The sequence below is a fragment of the Quercus robur genome, chromosome 9 (genome assembly GCF_932294415.1).
Source record: "Quercus robur chromosome 9, dhQueRobu3.1, whole genome shotgun sequence".
Classification (NCBI taxonomy): Eukaryota; Viridiplantae; Streptophyta; class Magnoliopsida; order Fagales; family Fagaceae; genus Quercus; species Quercus robur.
Window position 1 is genome coordinate 5,457,454 of NC_065542.1, and position 21,986 is coordinate 5,479,439.

At 36.3% G+C, this 21,986-nt stretch overlaps 2 protein-coding genes across 3 annotated transcripts; one reads left to right on the forward strand and one right to left on the reverse strand.

Annotated features, from left to right (window-relative positions):
- Positions 1-1,007: 1,007 nt before the first annotated feature.
- LOC126699566 (DEAD-box ATP-dependent RNA helicase FANCM) lies at positions 1,008-14,194 on the forward strand. Its single transcript, XM_050397467.1, has 23 exons — positions 1,008-1,144; positions 1,220-1,568; positions 2,563-2,706; positions 3,825-3,907; positions 4,068-4,182; positions 5,048-5,139; positions 5,270-5,324; positions 5,403-5,524; positions 5,624-5,734; positions 6,987-7,180; positions 8,402-8,532; positions 8,727-8,787; positions 8,903-8,973; positions 9,170-9,219; positions 9,285-9,450; positions 9,600-9,727; positions 9,863-10,195; positions 10,281-10,347; positions 11,081-11,737; positions 11,859-12,320; positions 12,543-12,594; positions 12,756-12,902; positions 13,195-14,194. The coding sequence occupies exons 1-23, from the start codon at positions 1,115-1,117 to the stop codon at positions 13,781-13,783; spliced, it is 4,209 nt and encodes a 1,402-aa protein (XP_050253424.1). The 5' UTR covers positions 1,008-1,114; the 3' UTR covers positions 13,784-14,194.
- Positions 14,195-14,817: 623 nt separating this feature from the next.
- On the reverse strand, positions 14,818-17,482 carry LOC126700060 (disease resistance protein RPP2B-like). Of its 2 annotated transcripts, XM_050398040.1 has the most exons (4): positions 16,517-17,482; positions 15,664-16,317; positions 15,274-15,574; positions 14,818-15,152 (listed from the first exon to the last, which is right to left on the reverse strand). In XM_050398040.1, the coding sequence occupies exons 1-2, from the start codon at positions 17,336-17,338 to the stop codon at positions 15,862-15,864; spliced, it is 1,278 nt and encodes a 425-aa protein (XP_050253997.1). In that variant the 5' UTR covers positions 17,339-17,482; the 3' UTR covers positions 14,818-15,152; positions 15,274-15,574; positions 15,664-15,861. The 2 variants fall into 2 exon arrangements, with proteins under 2 accessions (XP_050253997.1, XP_050253996.1); XM_050398039.1 differs by having other exon boundaries at positions 14,818-15,574.
- Between the last annotated feature and the right edge of the window lie 4,504 nt (positions 17,483-21,986).

Genomic DNA, 21,986 nt, shown 5'->3' on the forward strand with positions numbered 1-21,986 from the left:
CATGGGGGTATTGAAGCTATATTTGTTAAACAATATATATGTGTGTGTGCATATTTTATCTGTTATCATGATAGGTTGTTCGGAGGTTGCGAATTGGATATGCCTTTCCTCAAATATTTCTCATTAAATTATATTTATTTACAAAAAAAAAAAAAATGTTTTAGAACAAAACTTAGATGTTATCATTTAGGTTTCCCAATTGAATTAAATCATAGGATTATATTAACTAATGCTACGAAAATAATGTTATCTTCTCTAAGGAAAATTAAATTTAATACTAAATTGTGATTTATATACTTAAATTTTGGGGTGATTTTGATTTTGTTCCCTAAAATTTTAGAATTTGGATTTATTTTCATTAATGAGATAGTCATTTAGTACTAGAAAAGTCTGCAACCTTTAGAAACGGTCCTGCAATCTTTAGAAACAGTCCATAATTTTAAGAATATAAATTGCAATTCAATCTATAAATCTAAAAAAAAAAAAAAAAAAAAGTGATTGTATTGGATTGTCATAAGATGACTAAGGGTACGTTTGGTACGCTGTAATAGCTCCTGTAATAGAATAGTTATTCATGTGTAATATCAATTTGGTCATTTGATTGCATCTTTATTACATAAATTAGTTCTTACATTGGAATAACTATTATTTAAATAGAAGAATAGCTATTCCTTAGTGTATATAATAGGTTTTAAAATTAATATATTTCCAAAAATATAAAGTTTCCTTATACATCATATTTTACAAGCTTTCCATATGTAACAACCAAACTTGTGAATAGTAATAATTATTCTATTACAATGTCTTCTATTCCTACTAATAAAGATTACTATTCTTAATGTAATCTACGTTTAGTGTACCAACCCTAAGATAATTTACCAAAAAAACGATAACTAAGATTTGGGCCAAGCCTACTGCTTGCTAAAACAAAAGCCCAATCAGTAGCTTGCCTCGTACTTCTCATTATGCCCAAAAATTAAAAATGCACCAAACGGTATAAAAACATTTTCAAGCTTTCCCGCCACTCTCTCTCTCTCTCTCTCTCTCTCACTAAACTCACCGTTTTAGCTTCTCACTTCTTCACCCTCTCTCTCTCTTCAGCTTCCACAGTCCAATGACCTCAATCATCGACGAAGACGACGACGTAAGTCCCATTCTCTCTCTCTCTTCAAAACTCACCGTTTCGTTTCGTTTAATTTCTCTCTCTCTGTGTTTTTAGGGTTTTGATTGGGAAGCAGCCGTAAGAGAAATCGACGTGGCTTGCGCCACCGCCAATGCGAACACGAACACGAAGCCTTCAACTTCTACTTCTGAGCAATCTTCCCATTTTGCCCCTCCCGAAACTCCCAAATTCCAATCCTGCACTACTTCATACGCCAACAACAAACAAGGTCGGCAATCCACGCTCGACAAGTTCGTATCCAAGTCGGGCCCACCGAGACCGCCACAGTATCATCATCAAGCTCAGGATTTCGTCGAAATCGATCGAGATCGCTTCAACGGTGGCGATGAGCTCAGCTGCGGCATTGACATTGATGCTCACGCAGCTCAAACTTGGATTTATCCAGGTTCTCACTTTTTTACTTTTTATCCCCAATTTTTGGGTTTTTAGGGATATTTGAACAAATGGGTAATTCAAAGTTTCGGTCTTTTTTTTGTTTTACTAAATTGTACCTTTTGCCCTTAAAATTTGGAGTTGTTTTCATTTTGCGGCTTTATGTTTTAAAACTTTCATTTTGGCCTATCATGTTTCATTATATTTTCGTATTGGTTCGCCATTCATATTTAACTATTTCATGAAAATAGTAGCTCTAATATAGAAGGCAAGAATTTTAATTGTTTTAGTAGTCATCCGCAAGACCAATATGAAAACAGAATCAAACATGAAGGGTTAAAATGAAAATCTTGAAATGTTAAGGGTCAAAACGAAACCAACCCGAAACTTAAGAGCAATATGTATAGGATAATGCAATATGGTTCTGTAATTGTGAAAGTGGATATGCTTCAATATAAATAAACTTCTAGTCCTTGTTATGTTAATGGTGGTTCCATGTGTTGATAACTATTTTAGTAATTCCGTTTAGTTTTCTTGTAATAGTTTATTATGAGTGATGCTAGGGATACTACAAATTTCATTAGATAATCCTTACTGATTGATGTGTCACTAAAGGCAAAAATGTAACTTAAAAATTTATTCACTATGTTCTGGAATGACGCCAATCATGTTCATTGTCATGAAATTGATACTTGTTTATAAGCTTTTTTTGTAGTTAAAATGATAGTAACTATGAAATTTTCCTTGAGTTTTAACCCATATTTCATACACATAAATTGAGTGGAAAAAGAGTTGTCAATGATACTTGTTGTGTTATAAGTCTTTTATAGTAAAAGTGGTGGAACTTTAGCGCTTTTTTGTTTTTTTTTTGGTTATTACAAATTGTATTGTTGACACCATTACCAACATTTGTCACCTGAAATTCACAGATGCTTCAAGTTCAAGCATTGCAACAACAAGCTTATCTGTCGCTCTCTCTTTTAAAAAAATTGTTTTGAATCATGCAGTTAATATTCCTCTTCGTGATTATCAATTTGCTATCACCAAGAAAGCATTATTTTCAAATACATTGGTGGCATTGCCAACGGGGCTTGGGAAGACGCTTATTGCTGCAGTCGTTATGTTTAACTACTTCAGATGGTTTCCTGATGGTAATATACTCTTTAATATTATGTAGCACAACCAACATTCAAGTTCAGGTTGAATTTATTTGTTCTCTAATGAGTTAATATTTACTATAAGTTGTCTGATGATGATGCACAAAGAAAGCACCATTTTTGAACCATATGATAACTTTTGTTGAATTTTAAATGGTTTTTCATAAAATTAATAATTAGTAAACTTCTTAGTGAAACTAATTTTTAGAAACTTGCCATCTGATACCTTCTAAAATGAGCAAAATTTCCTGGTTCTAATTGTCAAATTAATTTCAAAGGCCATATTCTCGTTGAATCTACCTCTCAGACATTGTGTTTCTGTTTCTTGGTTTGGTTTAAGAAAAACAACTTTTGTTCTAGAACATCTTTTTGCACCAATTTTATCTTAGAAGTTGATTTTCTTTCTCTCCTCAATGTTTGGAAGATTGCCTCTGAGAAACTATTTGGTATGATAGAAACACTAATACACTATTCCAAAAGTCTCATTGTAAATTTTGGAAGGATCTAAATAGATTTTTGTCGGAGCTCTAGGCTTTTAAGGAAAACCCAAATGGACTATGCAAGCAGTGTTATGTGGCATCTTCACTTCTTGCACCATTATATTCATATTTAATACTTGGGGCTATATGTATACTCCATCACTTTCTACAAGTTTCTCTGATGATATTCCATATATTAATTAACATATAGCCAATGAGATATAGTTCAATTGGCACTTCCTTCTCCATAATAATTGGATGAAGGGTAAGGTCATGGGTTTTAGACCCATTGGGTGCATGTGTAACTTATTTGTAAAAAAATTTAATCAACATTTAGCTGGCAATGCTTTGTTGAATAAAAGAGAGGTCAATGGGTCACCATCCTCCAAACTTGGTCAAATCAGATTCCAGTTGAGCAATTGAAATAACGGGCCACATATGTGGCCATGATTTATTTTTTTCTTGTTTAATTGCCTCTTTTTATTTCTTTTGCAAAGCATATGGAAAAAAATATTTTTTTTAATTACTTACATGGAGCACATCTATCCACTTCCTTGTGTTTTAATTTTTTATTTTGGAAGCTTAACTTCTGAAACATTGACATCTATGCTTGGCTTGGTCTTCCCATGGCAGGAAAAATAGTCTTTGCCGCTCCTTCTCGACCTCTTGTCATGCAACAGATTGAAGCGTGCCATAATATTGTGGGAATTCCTCAAGTAAGATGCTCTCTTCAGTCATCAATGTGGTGATATGCTCAATTTTTTGCCTCTTAATGGACTTTTTTTTTTTATTAAAAAAAGAAGTCATTTGCATGTTTTTTTAAAAGAAGGAAGTCATTTACATGTTTTGGGAAGACATAAATCAAACTTATTGCAGGAATGGACAATTGATATGACGGGTCAGATAAGTCCTACAAAAAGAGCAGGCTTTTGGAAAACAAAAAGAGTTTTCTTTGTTACTCCACAAGTGCTGGAAAAGGATATTCAGTCTGGTGAATCTTTGAACCACAGCTTAATATTTTTTGGGTTGCTGAATTGTTATGATTAATTGTGACATTGAACTAACATGGGAAGGTATTTTCTGCATGTAATCTGTATTGAGCTAGTGGCATAAAGACTTCCATAATCATAGGAAGTACTAAAAGAAGTTTTGGTTGGAAGGAGTGATTCACAGTTTATGGAGATGTTATTTTCTATTTTTAAATGTGTACAACTTTTGGAGAATATTAAGTAACGTATTGAGTTTCAATATTTCAGGGGAGATGTTTATCCTGTCAAATCTAGAGTATAATGGAAACAAATCCCTTGGAAGTTGGAATAACAATAAGTAATATTAAGGCAAAGAGGAAAACATTGTGATTGAAATTTCCTTCTGTGCAGGTCTAGCCCATATAAATTTCTATGGTATTAATTTAGGTTAAAATTCAAGAGGGATTTTGTTGTTAATAACTATAGCTACCAGAGTATTATCTTATATTATTTCTTCTTGTCTATAATTTTATTTTGGAATTGCTCAGCCTTGGTGTAAATTGAGAAAATCAATGATTGGAGTGTAAATTAATTTCACTCTTGTTTGTACCACTATAGCTTTAATTGAATGATTAATTATTTGCACTTGAACTTACAGCTTCTCAAATTAATATTTTTGCCTTTTGTTTTTGGTTAAATTTTTTATCCCAACCCTTTCTAAGTTCAGCATGATGCTTTTAAACACCCCCCCCCCCCCCCCACAAAAAAAAAAAAAAAAAAGAAAAGAAAAGAAAGGAAAACTTGTATTTTGAGACGCCAATTATTTCATGTGATATTTTTCTGTTCTATCTTCCATTATTGATTTACTCATGAAGTAATTTGTCCCAGGTACATGCTTGGTGAAATACTTGGTGTGTTTGGTGATTGATGAAGCTCATCGAGCAATGGGAAATTATTCTTATTGTGTTGCAGTTCGTGAGGTTTGCATTTCCTTTTTTTATTCCAAATCTTTATTTTATTTTAAATCTTCCGGTATACAGGCTTTACTCAAACATGTGTTTTTGGATACAATAACTGGTTTGACATACTAACGATACTCCAAAATTTTAGTTAATGGCTGTACCAGTGCAACTGAGAATACTAGCTTTGACGGCAACACCAGGATGTAAGTTGCTCACATCTACTTTGGTTCTGTAAAGTTTCTAAAACATTTTAGATCCTTATGCTAAATGCAATTAATCAGCAAAGCAGCAGACCATCCAGCAAATTATTGATAACTTATATATCTCAACTCTTGAATATCGTAATGAAAGTGATAATGACGTTAGCCCATATGTGCACAACAGAAAGATAGAGTTGATTCAGGTATGCACTATTTTTCCTCTTGTGGTTTGTAGCCTTTCTTCTTAATAACCATGTGTTTCTTTGTGCGTGGATATCCCATTTTGGTTGCTATGTTACTAGGTTGCACTGGGGCAAGATGCAGTAGAAGTTAATAATAAGCTCTCAGAAGTAATACGTCCAATTGTAGCCAGGCTTTGCGCTGTTGGAATTCTCAATAGAGACTATCAAACTGTATGGTTTCGTATACATTAAATTCTTTTAATTTTGAAAGTCTACTCTGCAAGGTTAATTTGTTTGTTTTGCATTCCTTCATTTGAGTATGCCATCTGAACCTTATAATATGTTCTGTTCCAAGTTCTGATGAAGCTCCAGGTGTATGATTTTTCTTGGCAATTGAGTTTTTATGAAAAATGTACACCTTGGTTATGTAACAAAGAGACTCCTGTTTTACCTTTTGGGCTTCATCTAGTGCTTTTAGACTAACTCAGGTAGTGGCAACCTTGTTAGAGATTTAGAGTTTGGATACCGACACCTGTTAATTTTACATATAGCAGCTTCTTTGGAATTCAGCAGCTCAATTAAAATCAGTAAACCTTAAATGATCAGTCAGTCGAAGATGGAATCCTTGAAAGGAACAAATTTAAGAGGCACATGTTCTTGCTAATATACCCAAAAAAAAAAAATCCTCTTTTCATCCTGGTCAGAATTTTTTATGAGCTCAAAGGCCTTTGTTGTGCAACTTTTAAATTGATCCTTGGTAAGATTTCCATTAATTGTTGGAGTACATTGATACTGTTATTGCATACCCAAGGTGCTGATGCTTTCATTACATCTTTAAATACATAGGGAGATTAAGTAGCTATCTTACAAATTTTATTCAGGATTCAGATGCAATTCTCCTGATTTGGTGAAAAACTGATTATAATTAATTTAGCTCTGGGAGAATATTCCTGGTCAAGAAGCTGCCATTACAAATTGATGGGAGTATTTTTTTTGTCCCCATAGAATATAATGGTCTCATTTTAAATTACATAGCTTTTGATGGAAATAATCTGTTATCATGATAGATATATGTGTGTGTGTGTGTTATCAAGTCATTGGAAAAAGTGGTGCTGTCAAATGATTCTACACCATTCTTATAGGGATTGCTCCTTAAAAGAAATGCATATGTGATCATGTATTTCTATTGTTAATAGCACAAAGAGATTTCTATATTATAAATGTCTAATTGCTAGCACCTGGGTGTTTTAGTGAATTCAACACATCTCTGTTGTCATATGTTAACTTTATTCTTCAAATGAACTGCATTGTGACCTGAGATGAAATTTGGTAAATTTCTCAGCTGTAGTTTTAAATTGTAAATTTTAGCTGTGACAGTTTTGCACCCTACTTCCATTTGATATCTTGTTAATCCTTAATAATACCATCACATTCTGTTCAGTTTCTTACTCATTTCTCTGTCTCTCTCTTTGGTGGTTGGCAGTTGAGCCCATGTGAGTTACTTAACCTGAGGGATAAATTTCGTCAGGCACCCCCTCCAAATCTTCCCCATATTAAGTACAATGAAGTGGAAGGATATTTTGGAGTTCTTATTACTCTCTACCATATTCGTAAGCTACTCTCAAGCCATGGGATAAGACCAGCATATGAAATGCTTGAAGAAAAGTTGAAACAGGGGTATGTTCTTGTGCACCCTTTATTTTTGCACTGACTTGACAAGTTGACACGTGATCTTTGAAATCATGCCTGCTTGCCCTTCATGCTTGTTATGAACTTGTTAATCTATTTCACAGAACCCTGTCCAATGAATTGTTGGTTAAAATATTTTATCACTAAAGAACATGGTTTCAATCTTGAATTCAAGTGCCAAAACCCTTGTCTGAGCTCTACAAGTAGTCTTGTATCCAGGGGCAGAGGGAGGGGGGGAGGGGCAGGATGGCCCTAACATTCACTCCCTCTCTCATGTGTTTGAAAATTAAAAATATTAAAAGAGTCTTTTATTTAAAATATCTACTATTTCGCATTGATCTTATACATTTATGTATTTATTTATTTACGTTTATCTCTATTGTAAGTTGTATGTTCTAGATCTCTTTTAAAACTAATAGTTATCATTTGTCATTTTGAGATTATTGATGTCATTATAAATTCTTACTTGTGTCATATGACTTATCAATTTTTTAGACATAAAACCATTTAATTATAATGCTATAGACTATAGTTACAACATCATGTTCACATATTTTTTACTATTTATTTTTTAAAAATGCAGATATCAACAAAAATGAGACTAGGGATTCATTAAGATTTGTGAAAAAAATATTTACGACAACAATATTGCTTATAGTTTGTGAAAGGTGATGGTTGATCGCTACTTAGCAAGCTAGATAAATTAACATAGCGTTTTTTAATTTCACATTTGTACGACATAACATGGAATTGAATCAGTTTGTGAAGTTTATTACCTTGATGCTAGCTTGTGAATTGTCAAAATAGATTCTCCTTCAGATAAAATACTGGCTTTAAAAAGTTCCACACCACTATATAACACTTGAAAAAAATTTCTGGCTTTGCCACTACCTATACCCAAGGTCAGAGTTCCAAATGAATAGGACATTTATTCAAAAAACAGAACAGGTTTTTCAAGTTAAAGGCTGATATCCTCCATTATCCATTAACAGATTGATTTGGATGGAGAATTGGTACAAAATAGTGTTTGAGTTGAAAGAATTTCACTAATTGGAGTTTCAGTTAGGTGGCAAAAAAATTTCCCCTATTTAAATATAACTAGCATTGTGGCCATTATATTAAATGCCAATGACATGGAGTTTGCCACTCAGAACATTCTCTTTCAAGTTTAACATCAGTTTTAAGGTATTCAAGTTTAAATTTTTGCAGGTTTTTTGCAAGGTTTATGAGTAAAAATGAAGATATTCGGAAAGCAAAGCTCTTAATGCAGCAAAATCTGTCTCACGGTGCACCAAGTCCCAAATTGTCCAAAATGTTAGAAGTACTACTTGATCATTTCAGTATGTGACATGTTATCTTACTATTATAGTTGAGATGATTTCTTTTCAATTTGTAAACTATAAATGTTGCTAATAATTGACACGTAGATATAATTATGTTTATATTCATAGGCAACCTTAAAACTCAAAATATGAGTGTGTTTGAAAGTTTTGCTATTCATTGGTAAATGAGACAACTATAAATGTGGTTGCAGAAACAAGGGATCCACAAAGCTCAAGGGTAATTATTTTCTCAAATTTTAGGGGAAGTGTCAGGTGAATGAGATATTTGATAGTCAACTCAGTTATGTTGCTCCCAGTCTATTGTGTATTTCTTAAATTTGATTTTAGTTTTTTTCTTGGTTACCATCACAATTATGCAAACATTCAGGGACATAATGGAAGCACTAGCGAATATTGGGGATTTAGTTAAAGCAACCCAGTTTATTGGCCAAAGCTCAGGTTTGTTGGTCTCTTCCTCTAATTATATTTTTGGGAAAATTTATTTGCTTGGTTTTCTAATTACTTTTCCTATTTCTTTTAAAGTTATTATCTTCCTGCACTTCAAGAATATTTCAATTTTGATTCCTAGAATGGATTATCAGGAAATATGATATACTAATCTAATGAAAATATTTGTATTTATGGTTGCTTATAGGAAAAGCATTGAAAGGCCAGTCACAAAAAGTTCAACAAGCTGTTTTGGAGGTAACTATGATAGTCTTTATTGATTTTCTCAGCTCTTTGCATCGGCTTACTTTGTTTTCCCTCAGAAATTTCGGGCTGGTGGATACAACGTCATTGTTGCCACATCAATCGGTGAAGAAGGCTTGGATATCATGGAAGTTGATCTTGTAATATGTTTTGATGCTAATGTCTCACCATTGAGAATGATTCAGCGCATGGGGAGAACTGGAAGAAAGCATGATGGACGAGTTGATATCCTTTTTGTATTTTGAATAATGCATTATATTGAGTTGGTTGGCGGTGAGAATAATATGAGCATTTTTTTCCTTCTACTAATTTCAGGTTTCAATATCTTTACAAGTTTCTAATGCCATCTCAAGTGATTCCTTGACAATTATTACTAGTTTTAGCTTGTGAAGGGTCAGAATTGAAGGGTTACATGCGAAAGCAGGCAAACAGCAAGGCTGTTAGAAAGCACATGCGAAATGGGGGGATGCACAGCTTCAACTTTCATTCTAGTCCTAGGATGGTGAGATCTTTTAAAAAGATTTTTATTTTTTAAACTTCAAATTCTACAGTTTTGCTTTCTCGGCCTAAATTTTTTCCTATTATTATTTTAATTATTCTTTCTCAACCTATATATATTTTTCTCTTTTTTGGGTAGATTCCCCATGTTTACAAACCCGAAGTCCAATTTGTTGAGCTGTCAATTGAACAATTTGTTCCTCGTGGAAAGAAAGTGAAAGATGATCATGCCATTCAGACATCTGTGTTTGAAGAAAAACTAACTGTTGCTGAAACTGCTTTAATTGCCAAGTATTACCCTACCGGTGAAAATATATGGACACCATCTCTTATTGCTTTTCCTCACTTCCAGACATTTCCTTCCAGAGTGCATAAAGTAATGCATGCGAATAGAACTGGGATGCTGATTGATATGATGCAACGTTTGCAAGGACTATCATTTTCTGGAGATAGTGAAGCCACTGTTGTTGAGGTTATAATTGAACTTTTTGTGCGTCAATTGTTTTCTTTTATTGCATTATACTGTCTTTTCTTATTCAACCATTTAATGGATCTAGGATGAAATCATTCTTGGAAAGAGCTTGGTAGTTGATGCAGCTGAACAACACGACCCTGAAACAAAAGGTAATACCATCCTTGATAGCTCTGAAAGGCTTGAATATAAATAAAAAAAACTGGGTATTCAGAAAGCGTTCTGTTGTTTTCTCACTTTGAAGGGACAGTTGAGATTCTATGTACTGAAGCACTAAGCGAAAAAATAAATTTTGTTGTACTAGCATATTATTCAAAAATAGTTAGGGGCTAGGTACATTTACTTGTGTCATTTTTTTTTCAAGTCCCAATGCTAATGACATTCAAGCTACAGTTATGTATTTTCTTATTTATAGAGAGGTGTATTTAACATTTATAATTGTGTATCTCTAAAAATAGTTTCAAGGAACAAAAGTAAACGGCTTATATAAATAGATATATGTATGTGGTATGTATATATTTTCACTTTTCTTCGTCTCCCAACTCACAAATTATCCCCACTGTTTATGTAAATAGATATATGCATTGTTCATTTTCGCAAGTGAAGTTGCACCCTGAGTCTGTAAGTCCTTTCAGTCAAGTTATGATGAAGGTTTTGAGCCTTGAAACTTTCAGCTTATATAGAGTGTGTTGTACATTTTTTTGAAACCCGGCCTCACAGTGGCTTTGAATTTTTACTGCTGTTCCTCTTGCTTTTGCCCCATGTTGTATTAGATAGTTATTTTCTACCTTTTTTTGGGTTGCAATGTTGAATGTTTAGGAGATGCATGCTATTATAGACCTCTATTTTATTATTATTTGACTTGAATCTTAAAATGTTGTGCAGGTTTGCTGGTTTCTGTTGATTCTCCAAGCATAAAGTCTCAAAGAGAAGTATTTGAAGTATCACCTTGGCAGATCTTAAAAACGAAAGAGAAACACAGTGTGCCTGATTTTTGTGGCCAAGATCCTCCTTTGCACTCATACCTCTTTGGTTCAGATTATGTATCTGTTGATGCTTTTGGAAAGGTTTTAATTTTATCTGTCCCATTGCTTCCTTATAAAGTAGTGTCACATGCTAAGTGTACAACTGCAAGCAGTGCAAAGTTGTCAAATTATTTAAAGCAAGATTCTTGCCATTTGAGAACTTCAACTGAAGACAACAAGGAACTGACTATGCAAGCTACTGCTGTTGGAGAAATAACTTCTCCGACAAGATGCATAAAGAATGAGACTCTGCCAAAATCTGGATTATGTGATGCTGATGTCCAGCAAGAAAAGAAGTTGGATGGGATTGAGAATATTCCTGAAACACCAATTTTGAAGGGAAATCTGTCAAATGAAGGAGATAGGGGTGGTGAGATGCCTGATGCTATGGAAATCAAGGCACCCTTGCTTGTGGATGATGAATGCGGTAATGATTTCATAGATGTAGAGCTTAGTCCGCGACTAACAAATTTGATCAAAAGCGGTATTGTTCCAGAGTCCCCAATCAACGATAGAGGTCTGTATTTTTCCTCCAGAAACCTATTTCACTGTATCTAGAGTTTTGGGAATGTAAATTTTGCTTAGATTTGAAATGTGCGCAGGATAGAAAGTTTATGATGAAAGATTGGATTTTGCAGGCTTATTGAATGGTAAAAAGACAAATGAGTTTCTTGTTACAGACTTTGTTTCTCCTGCCCAGTTGCATACCACATCGATATTGAAGTCTCCAAGTCCAGAAAGAAATGGAACGGTTATTAGAAGAAATAGCTCTGTTTCTCCCATTAATAATGTGATTCAAACTCCTGTATCTAAGTTGAACAATAATGTCCATATGAGAGGATGTACATCCACTGCTCCAGGCATTGAGGAAGCCCAAACTCCCTTTGCAAACTTGACAAACACTAGCTGTAGCAAAGATTGGCTTTTAAGTTCTGGAGAAAAGTCGGAAAGTATTGAACAGAGGCGCAAGCTTAAAAGGTTGCGTAAGGTTGGAGACTGTGGTAAAAGTAGGAATCTGAAAAGCGTCAAAGAAAATAGCGTTCCAATAGCAAACCTTGCCAGATTATTTTCTAGTCCTTTCCAAAATAAGTGTGTCAAAGGTATCTTGAATTCCAAGTCTAATGCATCTAATTGTCTGTACTTTCCAGTGTTGGAATTATCTAATATTTCTAATGAGAATCTTTTCCCCTTAAATTCTGTTGTTTTAGCCAACCTTTTCAGTTGACTGGAGCCTGATTTATACTGGTTATGGTGTAGCAATATGTTTAGCAACCAAATTTTCTATTGAATTATATACCAGTACTCAATACTTGTTGCCTCAGGTAAAAAGAATCCAGTTATTGGCGGCAGAGCTTTCATTGAGGAGGAAGCTGAGTAAGTTCTTAATTAGATAGTGAATTAATATTACTTATTTTATTGTATGCATAATTTCCAATTTAAAAACATTCCTCCTTTCCCTCCTCCCCCAACTTGAAATACTTGATTTAATTTTTGAAATATATCCATTCTGATTTCTATGTGATGTTTATTCTCAGGGTGTCTTCAGATGCTGATATATCTGATGATGAGGAAGACGAGCAGGACAACAATTCAAATGATAGTTTTATAGATGACGGGATCAATCCAACAGCAGCAAGTACGCAAGCTGAAAGTTGCAGAGTTGACATGATGGCAATCTACAGGTTCTTTCTCTCTCTCTCTCTCCCTCTCCTTAAGAGCCTGAAGTTATATTAACACGCATGAGCATAAATTGTTTAAAAAATCATGGTATGGAATACGCTACCATGTGATGGCATAAAATATCCACAACCTTTTACTTTTCCTTTTAACAAAAACATCAATTATTTGATTAAGTGGCATTTAAATGGAATTCTAATACTGGTCCTGTTTTATGGGAACCAGGAGTTTAATACTTTTATTTGTGACCAAGATTCTTACCACAAATTCTCATAGCAAATCAATTTCCTGCAACAGGCGCTCTTTGCTCAGCCAGTCACCAATGCACAGGCAGCCTAATTGTTCTGCCACTTTAACTCCTGATTCTTTGGCTTCAATGGCCAGGATAAGTGAAAGTGGAAGTGGAATTTCCTCAGGCAAAACCTTGTACTCTCTCCAGACTCCTCAAACTGAATCTGCAAATGGGTTAGCTGGTGGATATTCAGATTCTTCCCAAATGTGCAGGATCTCCTCACAAGTTGTGCCTTGTACAACCAATGTTTCCTCAATAGGAAAACAGGAGATTGAAAGTCGAAAAAGGAAATTGAGTTTTCATCTATCTGAATCTGTTCCTAAAATTAATCTAGAGCCAGAATTCATGCTCCAATCAGATGCTACTGGAAGAGATTCATTTCAGCATCACAACCAAAATGGGGATGTGAATGAGGATGCATTTTATGATGATCAGTTTTATGAAGGTCTAGACCTTGATGCAATGGAGGCACAGGCTACTTTGCTTTTCAAACAGAAATCTGATTTGTCAATAAAAAAGCAAGAGATAATTCCTCAATTACACGCACAGAATCCTAGTCTCATCAGTTCTCCATCATTTGATCTTGGGATATGACAGGCTTGAAACAAGTCTTGTAGAGTTTCAGAAAATAGAGATGGGTTGGCCATTACGAGTCACTTGTTCAACTTTTGCTAGTAGGTTTTTTTATCTTTTCTTCTTTTTTTGTTTCATAATTTTATAGTAGAAGTGAAAGTGATTGAGGATGGAGAGGCTGGTAAGGTTCCAGTTCATATAGATGTAATTTATAATGTTGTAAGTTGTGTACAGTTCATGTAATGGGGGAAAATGTATGTAACACATATACATACATTATGTTGAAAATGTCTAAGAATTTTGTTGATTCTAGTACAGCTGGTTGACTACCAAGATTACTTGCTTGAGATTAACTCAGCATAGTAAGTGCATGGTAATCTGTCTTCCGAGTAATTCTTTTTGTAAAATGGAGTTCTGTTCGTTTGGATGCAATTTGTTTGTTGAATTTTTTTTTTATTGAAAATTGGTTGAAATATATTTATATCTTAGTAGGGCATAAAAATTGTACATAAACAAATAAACTAATAATTTTATTTTTAATTTTTGGCCAAGATTGATAGTTTATTTTGAAACCATATTTAAGCGTAACTCCACCAAAGTGAACTTTTACACAAAGATAAGAGTAATACTACAGATGTAACAAATGTCACTATTTTTTATTTTGACCAATCACTAATACCATTTACTATTTACAACTTGTCACCTTGACAATTGTCTAATTTTTTGTAACTTTAATTTTTTATTTTTTATTTTTGGGGTAAGTGGCTAGATTTAATGCAAAGGCAAGCAAACTTTCTCCATTTAATTGTCATTTATTTTTTTAACAAAGTCATTGCTTGTTTTTATACAAGATCAATAATGCAAGATAATTTTTGCAATTGTTATTGTCCAAGCATGAGTTTGTTAAAACTAATACTAATAATTTTACTTTTAACTTTTAGCCAAAACTAATAGTTTGTTTTGATATACATTTGTCAAGCGTATCTCCACCAAAGTGAACTTCTACATAAATGTAAGAGTAATACTACAAACAACAAATTTACAATATTTTTCACAAGATGCCACTAGTTCTTATTTGGACTGACAACAAATATCACTTTATTATCTACAGTTCACAACTTATCACCTTAATAATTGTAAAATAATTTGTGAGAGTAGATTTACTGTAAAGGTAGGCAAACTTTCTCCTATTGATTATCATTTTTTGTAACAAAGTCAAATTGCTTGTCTTTATACAAGATCAGCAATGCAAGATAATTTCTCCAATTAATTGAAAGTGGATATTTGGGTTGTGCAGTGTTGTCCAAATTCTTAGCAGCTCCAGTCATTGCTAACATGTTCTAAGAGTACAGCTTCAACCTCCGAATTCTGGTCCATATCCTGAAGTTCTCTGCAAGCATCAGCCACAAAATAATAATAATGATTTTCCTTAAAAAAAAGTGACACTTAAGTTTAAACATTCAATTTTTGCATTGCTGTTGACGCTACCATGGAACCATCTCTAACCATACCTGGTACAAAAACCTATTTTGTTCCTCCTGTAATATTTACAATGAGACCATTTGGTTATTTTTAAACTGATGATGATGTAGAGGTAGATGCCAGTGAACTCAGAAGAGGTAGGAGCACTGAGCCCAACATGATGCACGCACATGGCAAGTTTGGACACGTGTCTTCATCATATCAAGTTCAATTTATCAGAGTACTAGACCCAACTGTGTCCAAAAGGATAAGGCTTGGGTCCAATGCTCCTATGTTTAGAACCCCACTGGACACATGACAAGTTTTGAACACGTGTCGCCAAATGTAAAGCTAGAAAGAAAAGAAAAATAAAATTGGATTAGACTAATTGAATAAAATAAAAGGTCAAACTTTGAAGGATGTTTGAGATGGCTCATTACCTTAGAAAAGAGATGAATCTTTGAACTTCCTTTTGAAAAGCTCCAAAATGCACTAGGTTATTGTCAAATTCATGCACACCATCCCCATCCGAACCCGCTCAAGTAATGAAGTGGCTACTGTCGCATTGTGCAATTGTTTGGTTAAAGTCTCTTCCACATCTTGCTCGTATACCAAATTGACTCCACAGTTCCACACATTCAAACGTGGGCCATAGTTTTCAATGTAACCTCAATCTGGTTGCATTCACCATTCCCAACAGTGGCAAACCAACTATCACGAGACAAATACAGTAGCCAAATGTGGCACACACCAGATGTCAGCCTAAAGAAAATGTCAGAGCTATAGTGCCTGGGAGGCATATCACCACCAAGGGCTATCACATGAGCTCTAAGACCAAATGTTTTATCCACAGATGCAGAAATAAAATCTTTAAGTGGGAAAAATGCATCAAAAAAAGCACAAAGAGCAAATCCCATCCACCTACTATTACACCAATTTGGAGGCAGCTCTAACCTTACTGAGTTCCCCAACCTTCTATGAGTAAACCACCGCGGAATATAAAATCCGGGAATAATTATCTGAAATTCGGTTCCAGATCCATCTTCTTTTCTTTTGGTAGAAGTTTCATATCCCATTTTTTGATAAAGGAGTCCCTACACCCAAAAGAAAAAAACACCTTTTAACAATAAGAGAGAACAAGTTACTGTTAGAATATTGGTAGAATGATTATGTAACAAGTTAGGAAAGCGCTAGTCACACTTGAGGTTAGCCAATTTCCTTGGCTATTACATGTTAAATTCATCATTTGCTAACAGCTTAAACTTTCAGGAGAATAATTAATTTATCGGTTACCTGTAGGTAACTATTCAATATTGTAAATGCCACTCCACCGCTGCTCTCATCATATCCATATAAGTGGGAACAAGGTCGTGCCAAATTGCGTAGTCTTAGCAGTGCTGGTGATGGTTCTAGGGAAGAACATTCTTGAGCATTTATATATCTCACAGTCAATGGAAGCTCTGGCAATGATTGAAGGTTAGAGCAGAGGCACAAATCAAGAGCTTCCAATTTTGAAAGTTGACTGATGCTTGCAGGCAGGGTGACAAAACTGTTTCGACTTAGTGTCAAATATTTTAACGAGGAAAAGCAACCAAAACTATTAATCCCAATACCTTCAAGTCTAGACATCCCACTTAGATTAAGTTGTTCTACACAAAAATTTCTCTCTAATGGCTCTGTACATCCAATGGTAGAGGGAACTTCACTAATGCTAGTTCCACTCAAATCGAGTTCCTTCAAACACTTTATTTTCCAAAGGTTTTGTGGCAAGTTGGCAAGTTTTAAGCATCCCGAAAGAACAAGTTCTTCAAGAGACATCAAACTATCCACATTACTTGGAAGACATTTGAGATTGAGGCAGTCTTTTAGATCTAGTAAAGTAAGGGCAGTCAAACATTCAATTGATGAGGGTAGTTTATCAATAGCAGTCTTTCCCAGATAAAGTTCTGATAGGCTTTTCATAATTCCCTTAAATTCCGAAAGAGTCATAAGAGATTCACAGCCCAAAAGATTAAGAATTCTAAGGGACTCCATTTCAGTAGACATGCTAGGAAGATTGATAAGAGACTCACAGTTTTCTGAATCTAAAACAATAAGCCTACTGAGTTGTCCCATAGATGAATGGATCTCAACCAAATTTGTGCATCCAGTAAGGTAGTCTCTCTAGTGTCGAAACTCCTGTGAAGTCAGGTGTCTGGATAAGGTTCGTGGAATAACTAAGATCAATGGATTTTAACTTGTCCAAATACTGTTCAACCAAAAAAACCTACCATTAAACATAGAATTTATTTTAATAAGATTTTTTTTTTTTTTATTACAGAAATTTTAATAAAATAATTATACAATACTCCAAGAGTACAATAATGTCATATTCTCCATTCTCACATAATAGTAGGTCTCACTAATCTATATATTACTAAAAGCTGAAGCGTAGCATTTAATGTTGCTACGCTCACGTTGAGCCATGTCAGTAGTTATGTCATTTTCATAATATTTTTTTGTATTTTCCCAACAATTTAAAAATAGATTTTATCAATTTTAAAATAATAAAATAAATCTCACCTCTATCTTCACCATAAAGGCCACTTCTTATTAAATTAATTCCCACCACTATCTCCATCATAAAGCCCATTTATTAATTCTCACCACTATCTCCATCATAATTCCCACTACTATATCTATATCTATATCTATATCAATTTCTCTCTTCATTTTTGCCAAAACCTACAGTTTCAAACTCTTAATCTAATTCTCACTAGCATTATCCCTTAAAAACCAACAAACACAATGTTTCGGCTATAGGAAGTTACAAATCTCACCTCTATCTCCACCATAAAGCCCACTTCCTATTAAATTAAGTCCCACCACTATCTCCACCATAGAGCCTGTGGGGACAGAGAACTCGTGGCCCAAACCCACTCTACATTAGGGCCCAGGGCCCAAGCCGAGGAGAGCTATTGCCGAGGACGACTTCTTGCTCGGCACCTCACGAAATGCTTGAAGAAATGGGCAAACTGAGTGTGGGGGCAGGGCAAGGGAAAAAGCTGCCAACATTATAACACAAAACCCTGTATCTGACAAGTCCATACTCTAAACCATACCCTTTAACTTTCCCAACGACCCCAAACCACTCTAGGTATGGGTTGACAGGACAGGTCTGCACCGCAGAAAAGTGAAACTTACATGTGGACTCTAAAAGGGGAAACAAACACTAGTATAAAAGGAAAAACCCCCCAGTAAAAGAGGAGGCCCTCACCCAAAAAAATGGAGAAAGGGAAGGATAGAAAGCTCCTTGGACAGCGTCCGAGAACTTAAGTCCTACAACCCGTACTAATGGAGGGTTTAGCTAGTCAAGCCAAGCCCGCCCATATAAGAACTTCCTTAGACGCCATGATTAAACTGTCCATCTGTGCTCAAGGTCATACATTTCAAGCCCATTCTCTACAAATCATATTGCTGGGGCCCTGTGCATACGAGCCCAACGTCATTCATGGGCTGTTAAATAAATCGTGCCCCTACAATTGGCGCCGTCTGTGGGAAGGCTTGCGCGTTGGCTTAGGCGGCGGCGGAGTTGAGCCTTTGTCAAGCAAGGGTCTGCGAGGGTGCCTTCATTTCCAGCGACATGTTGTTGTTCCAACATAAGTTCCCACTAGGAGCTATGCCTGGCAGTGCCAAGGGCACGGGCAATTCTAGGAGCTTCCAACATCAAGCTAACCCCTCCCCACCTGGGTGAAGGGGCTAACCTTTGGAAATTAAATCAATAAATAAGTAAAAAATACTTCTAAGAACTACAAGTTTTGGACAGAACCAAGGCCTTGTATGGTCCTCGGACTCAAGCCTCTGGGGAAACCAACTACTTAGAAGAGAACTACAAGTTTTGGACAGAACCAAGGCCTTGTATGGTCCTCGGACTCGAAACTAACTACTTAGAAGAGAACTACAAGTTTTGGACAGAACCAAGGCCTTGTATGGTCCTCGGACTCAAACCTCTGGGGAAACCAACTACTTAGAAGAAAAACTACAAGTTTTGGACAGAACCAAGGCCTTGTATGGTCCTCGGACTTAAGCCACTGGGGAAACCAACTACTTAGAAGAAAAACCACAAGTTTTGGACAGAACCAAGGCCTTGTATGGTCCTCGGACTCAAGTCTCTGGGGAAACCAACTACTTAGAAGAGAACTACAAGTTTTGGACAAAACCAAGGCCTTGTATGGTCCTCGGACTCAAGCCTCTGGGGAAACCAACTACTTAGAAGAAAAACCACAAGTTTTGGACAGAACCAAGGCCTTATATGGTCCTCGGACTCAAGTCTCTGGGGAAACCAACTACTTAGAAGAGAACTACAAGTTTTGGACAAAACCAAGGCCTTGTATGGTCCTCGGACTCAAGCCTCTGGGGAAACCAACTACTTAGAAGAAAAACTACAAGTTTTGGACAGAACCAAGACCTTGTATGGTCCTCGGACTCAAGCCTCTGGGGAAACCAACTACTTAGAAGAGAACTACAAGTTTTGGACAGAACCAAGGCCTTGTATGGTCCTCGGACTCAAGCCTCTGGGGAAACCAACTACTTAGAAGAGAACTACAAGTTTTGGACAGAACCAAGGCCTTGTATGGTCTTCGAACTCAAGCCTCTGGGGAAACCAACTACTTAGAAGAAAAACTACAAGTTTTGGACAGAACCAAGGCCTTGTATGGTCCTCGGACTCAAGCCTCTGGGGAAACCAACTACTTAGAAGAGAACTACAAGTTTTGGATAGAACCAAGGCCTTGTATAGTCCTCGGACTCAAGCCTCTGGGGAAACCAACTACTTAGAAGAAAAACTACAAGTTTTGGACAGAACCAAGGTCTTGTATGGTCCTCGGACTCAAACCTCTGGGAAAACCAACTACTTAGAAGAGAACTACAAGTTTTGGACAGAACCAAGGTCTTATATGGTCCTCGGACTCAAGCCTCTGGGGAAACCAACTACTTAGAAGAAAACTACAAGTTTTGGACAGAACCAAGGCCTTGTATGGTCCTCGGACTCAAGCCTCTGGGGAAACCAACTACTTAGAAGAAGAACTACAAGTTTTGGACAGAACCAACTCTGGGGAAACCAACTACTTAGAAGAGACAATACGGGGTTTGGACACAACCTGGACGTTAGATGGCCTTTAGAATCTACCCCGAGAAAGAATTCCCCATTTGATAGTTGGGCTAATCCCAGGAATGCATGGATTCCCCAGCCTACCCTCGGATTCTCAGTACCAAGGGAATTGGTGCAACTGCAATATAGGGCCATACGTTGTCAAAACACAGTTAAAGTCCCTCGCTGCTCAGTTACCCTCTCGGACGAAATATTTAGTATTTATCGTTCTCGGACGGTCGCTGCGCATGCATTACGGGGCATTAAGCCGTTATCTCAATTGGTAAGGTTCTGTTTCAAGGTTTCCTGCTTTAAGCATCACTAAAGGAAGGTACATACATAGCGCACCCGTTTACAAAGTAGTTGCTGCCGAAAGGAAAAGTATTTACAAAGAAATAAATTCATCTTTTATTAAGATAAAAAAATAGTACAGCAGACAATGAAAAGCTGGAATAAGCTTATACTAAAGCTAACTACATAAGCGAAAAGAAAGATACAAGAGAATAAAGAGAAAGCCGAGGAAGAAGTACAGAGGAGAGGTTGGCTGCTGTTCCAAGACGTTATTCAAGGAAAACCATTCCTCAACACTTTTACATGCCTATAACTTAGGCAGCCAAAGAGCCCAACTTGGGGCTTGCACCATTGAAGAAAAGGCGTAGAGAGCCCGACTTCGGGCTAGCGCAGCTGAAAAAAAGGTGCAGGAAACCCAACTTGAGGCCAGCACCGTTGAAGAAAAGGTGCAGGCAGCCGGAAGTTGATGGGCCTCCACGTAACCATGCCTGCGATATAGCAGACGGCGCTGATGGCGGAAAACTTTACTTCTGATGCACCAAGAATCTGGTGCGACCAATACCTGCTTCGTATTTTGACTAAAAGAAGGAGAAATACCTTTTCCCCCTTTGTCAAAACAGAAGATTTTCTTGAATCTGTGCCTCCCTTGCCCAGACCACGCTACCTTGAGTCTCGGAAGGACCCGGCGCCTCTGTGGCGGATGGAGTTCCTTTACCCCTGTCCGTGTCTCAAACATATTGCACAAAGGACGGATAGCACTGAATACGAAACTGTGATTATAGCTGAAGGATTGTGATTTAGAAGAGAATCGGAAGGTTTGTATGTAAGGAAAACAATCTCCTATCCTACTTATATAAAAGATAAGGTGGTGGCATTCAATTCGTGTAACTTTCCAAGGAATGCTACAGACATGGCAGAGTTGGCTCAATTTCCAACGCCATTCACAGCCGTAGGATCTGAAGATCCTCGTGAAGACGCGCCTCGAGTATTGAAGCGTCAAAAGACTTCATGTGATTGGGTAAAGGAATGTCTCTCAATTTGGCACGTCCTCCATGTAAATGGAAAAACACAAATATTAGTAGAGTACGGAATCTGAGCAAGCTATGATGTAAGCCCAACATTACCAAAACCCTCCTCCCCAACTAAAAGTTGAGCAGCAGGATTTTGAGGGGCTATTGTGGGGACAGAGAACTCGTGGCCCAGGCCCACTCTACATTAGGGCCCAGGACCCAAGCCGAGAAGAGCCATTGCCGAGGACGACCTCTTGCTCGGCACCTCACGAAATTCCTGAAGAAAGGGGCAAACTGAGTGTGGGGGCAGGGCAAGGGAAAAAGCTGCCAACAT

Coding starts and splice junctions, on each gene's coding strand:
- LOC126699566 (XM_050397467.1), top strand. CDS start 1,115: ATGACCTCAATCATCGACGAAGACGACGAC. Junction 1,145..1,219: donor TCATCGACGAAGACGACGAC/GTAAGTCCCATT, acceptor CTGTGTTTTTAG/GGTTTTGATTGGGAAGCAGC. Junction 11,738..11,858: donor GTCCCCAATCAACGATAGAG/GTCTGTATTTTT, acceptor TGGATTTTGCAG/GCTTATTGAATGGTAAAAAG.
- LOC126700060 (XM_050398040.1), bottom strand. CDS start 17,338: ATGGGACAACTCAGTAGGCTTATTGTTTTAGATTCAGAAAACTGTGAG. Junction 16,318..16,516: donor TATTGAATAGTTACCTACAG/GTAACCGATAAA, acceptor TTTTGGGTGTAG/GGACTCCTTTATCAAAAAAT.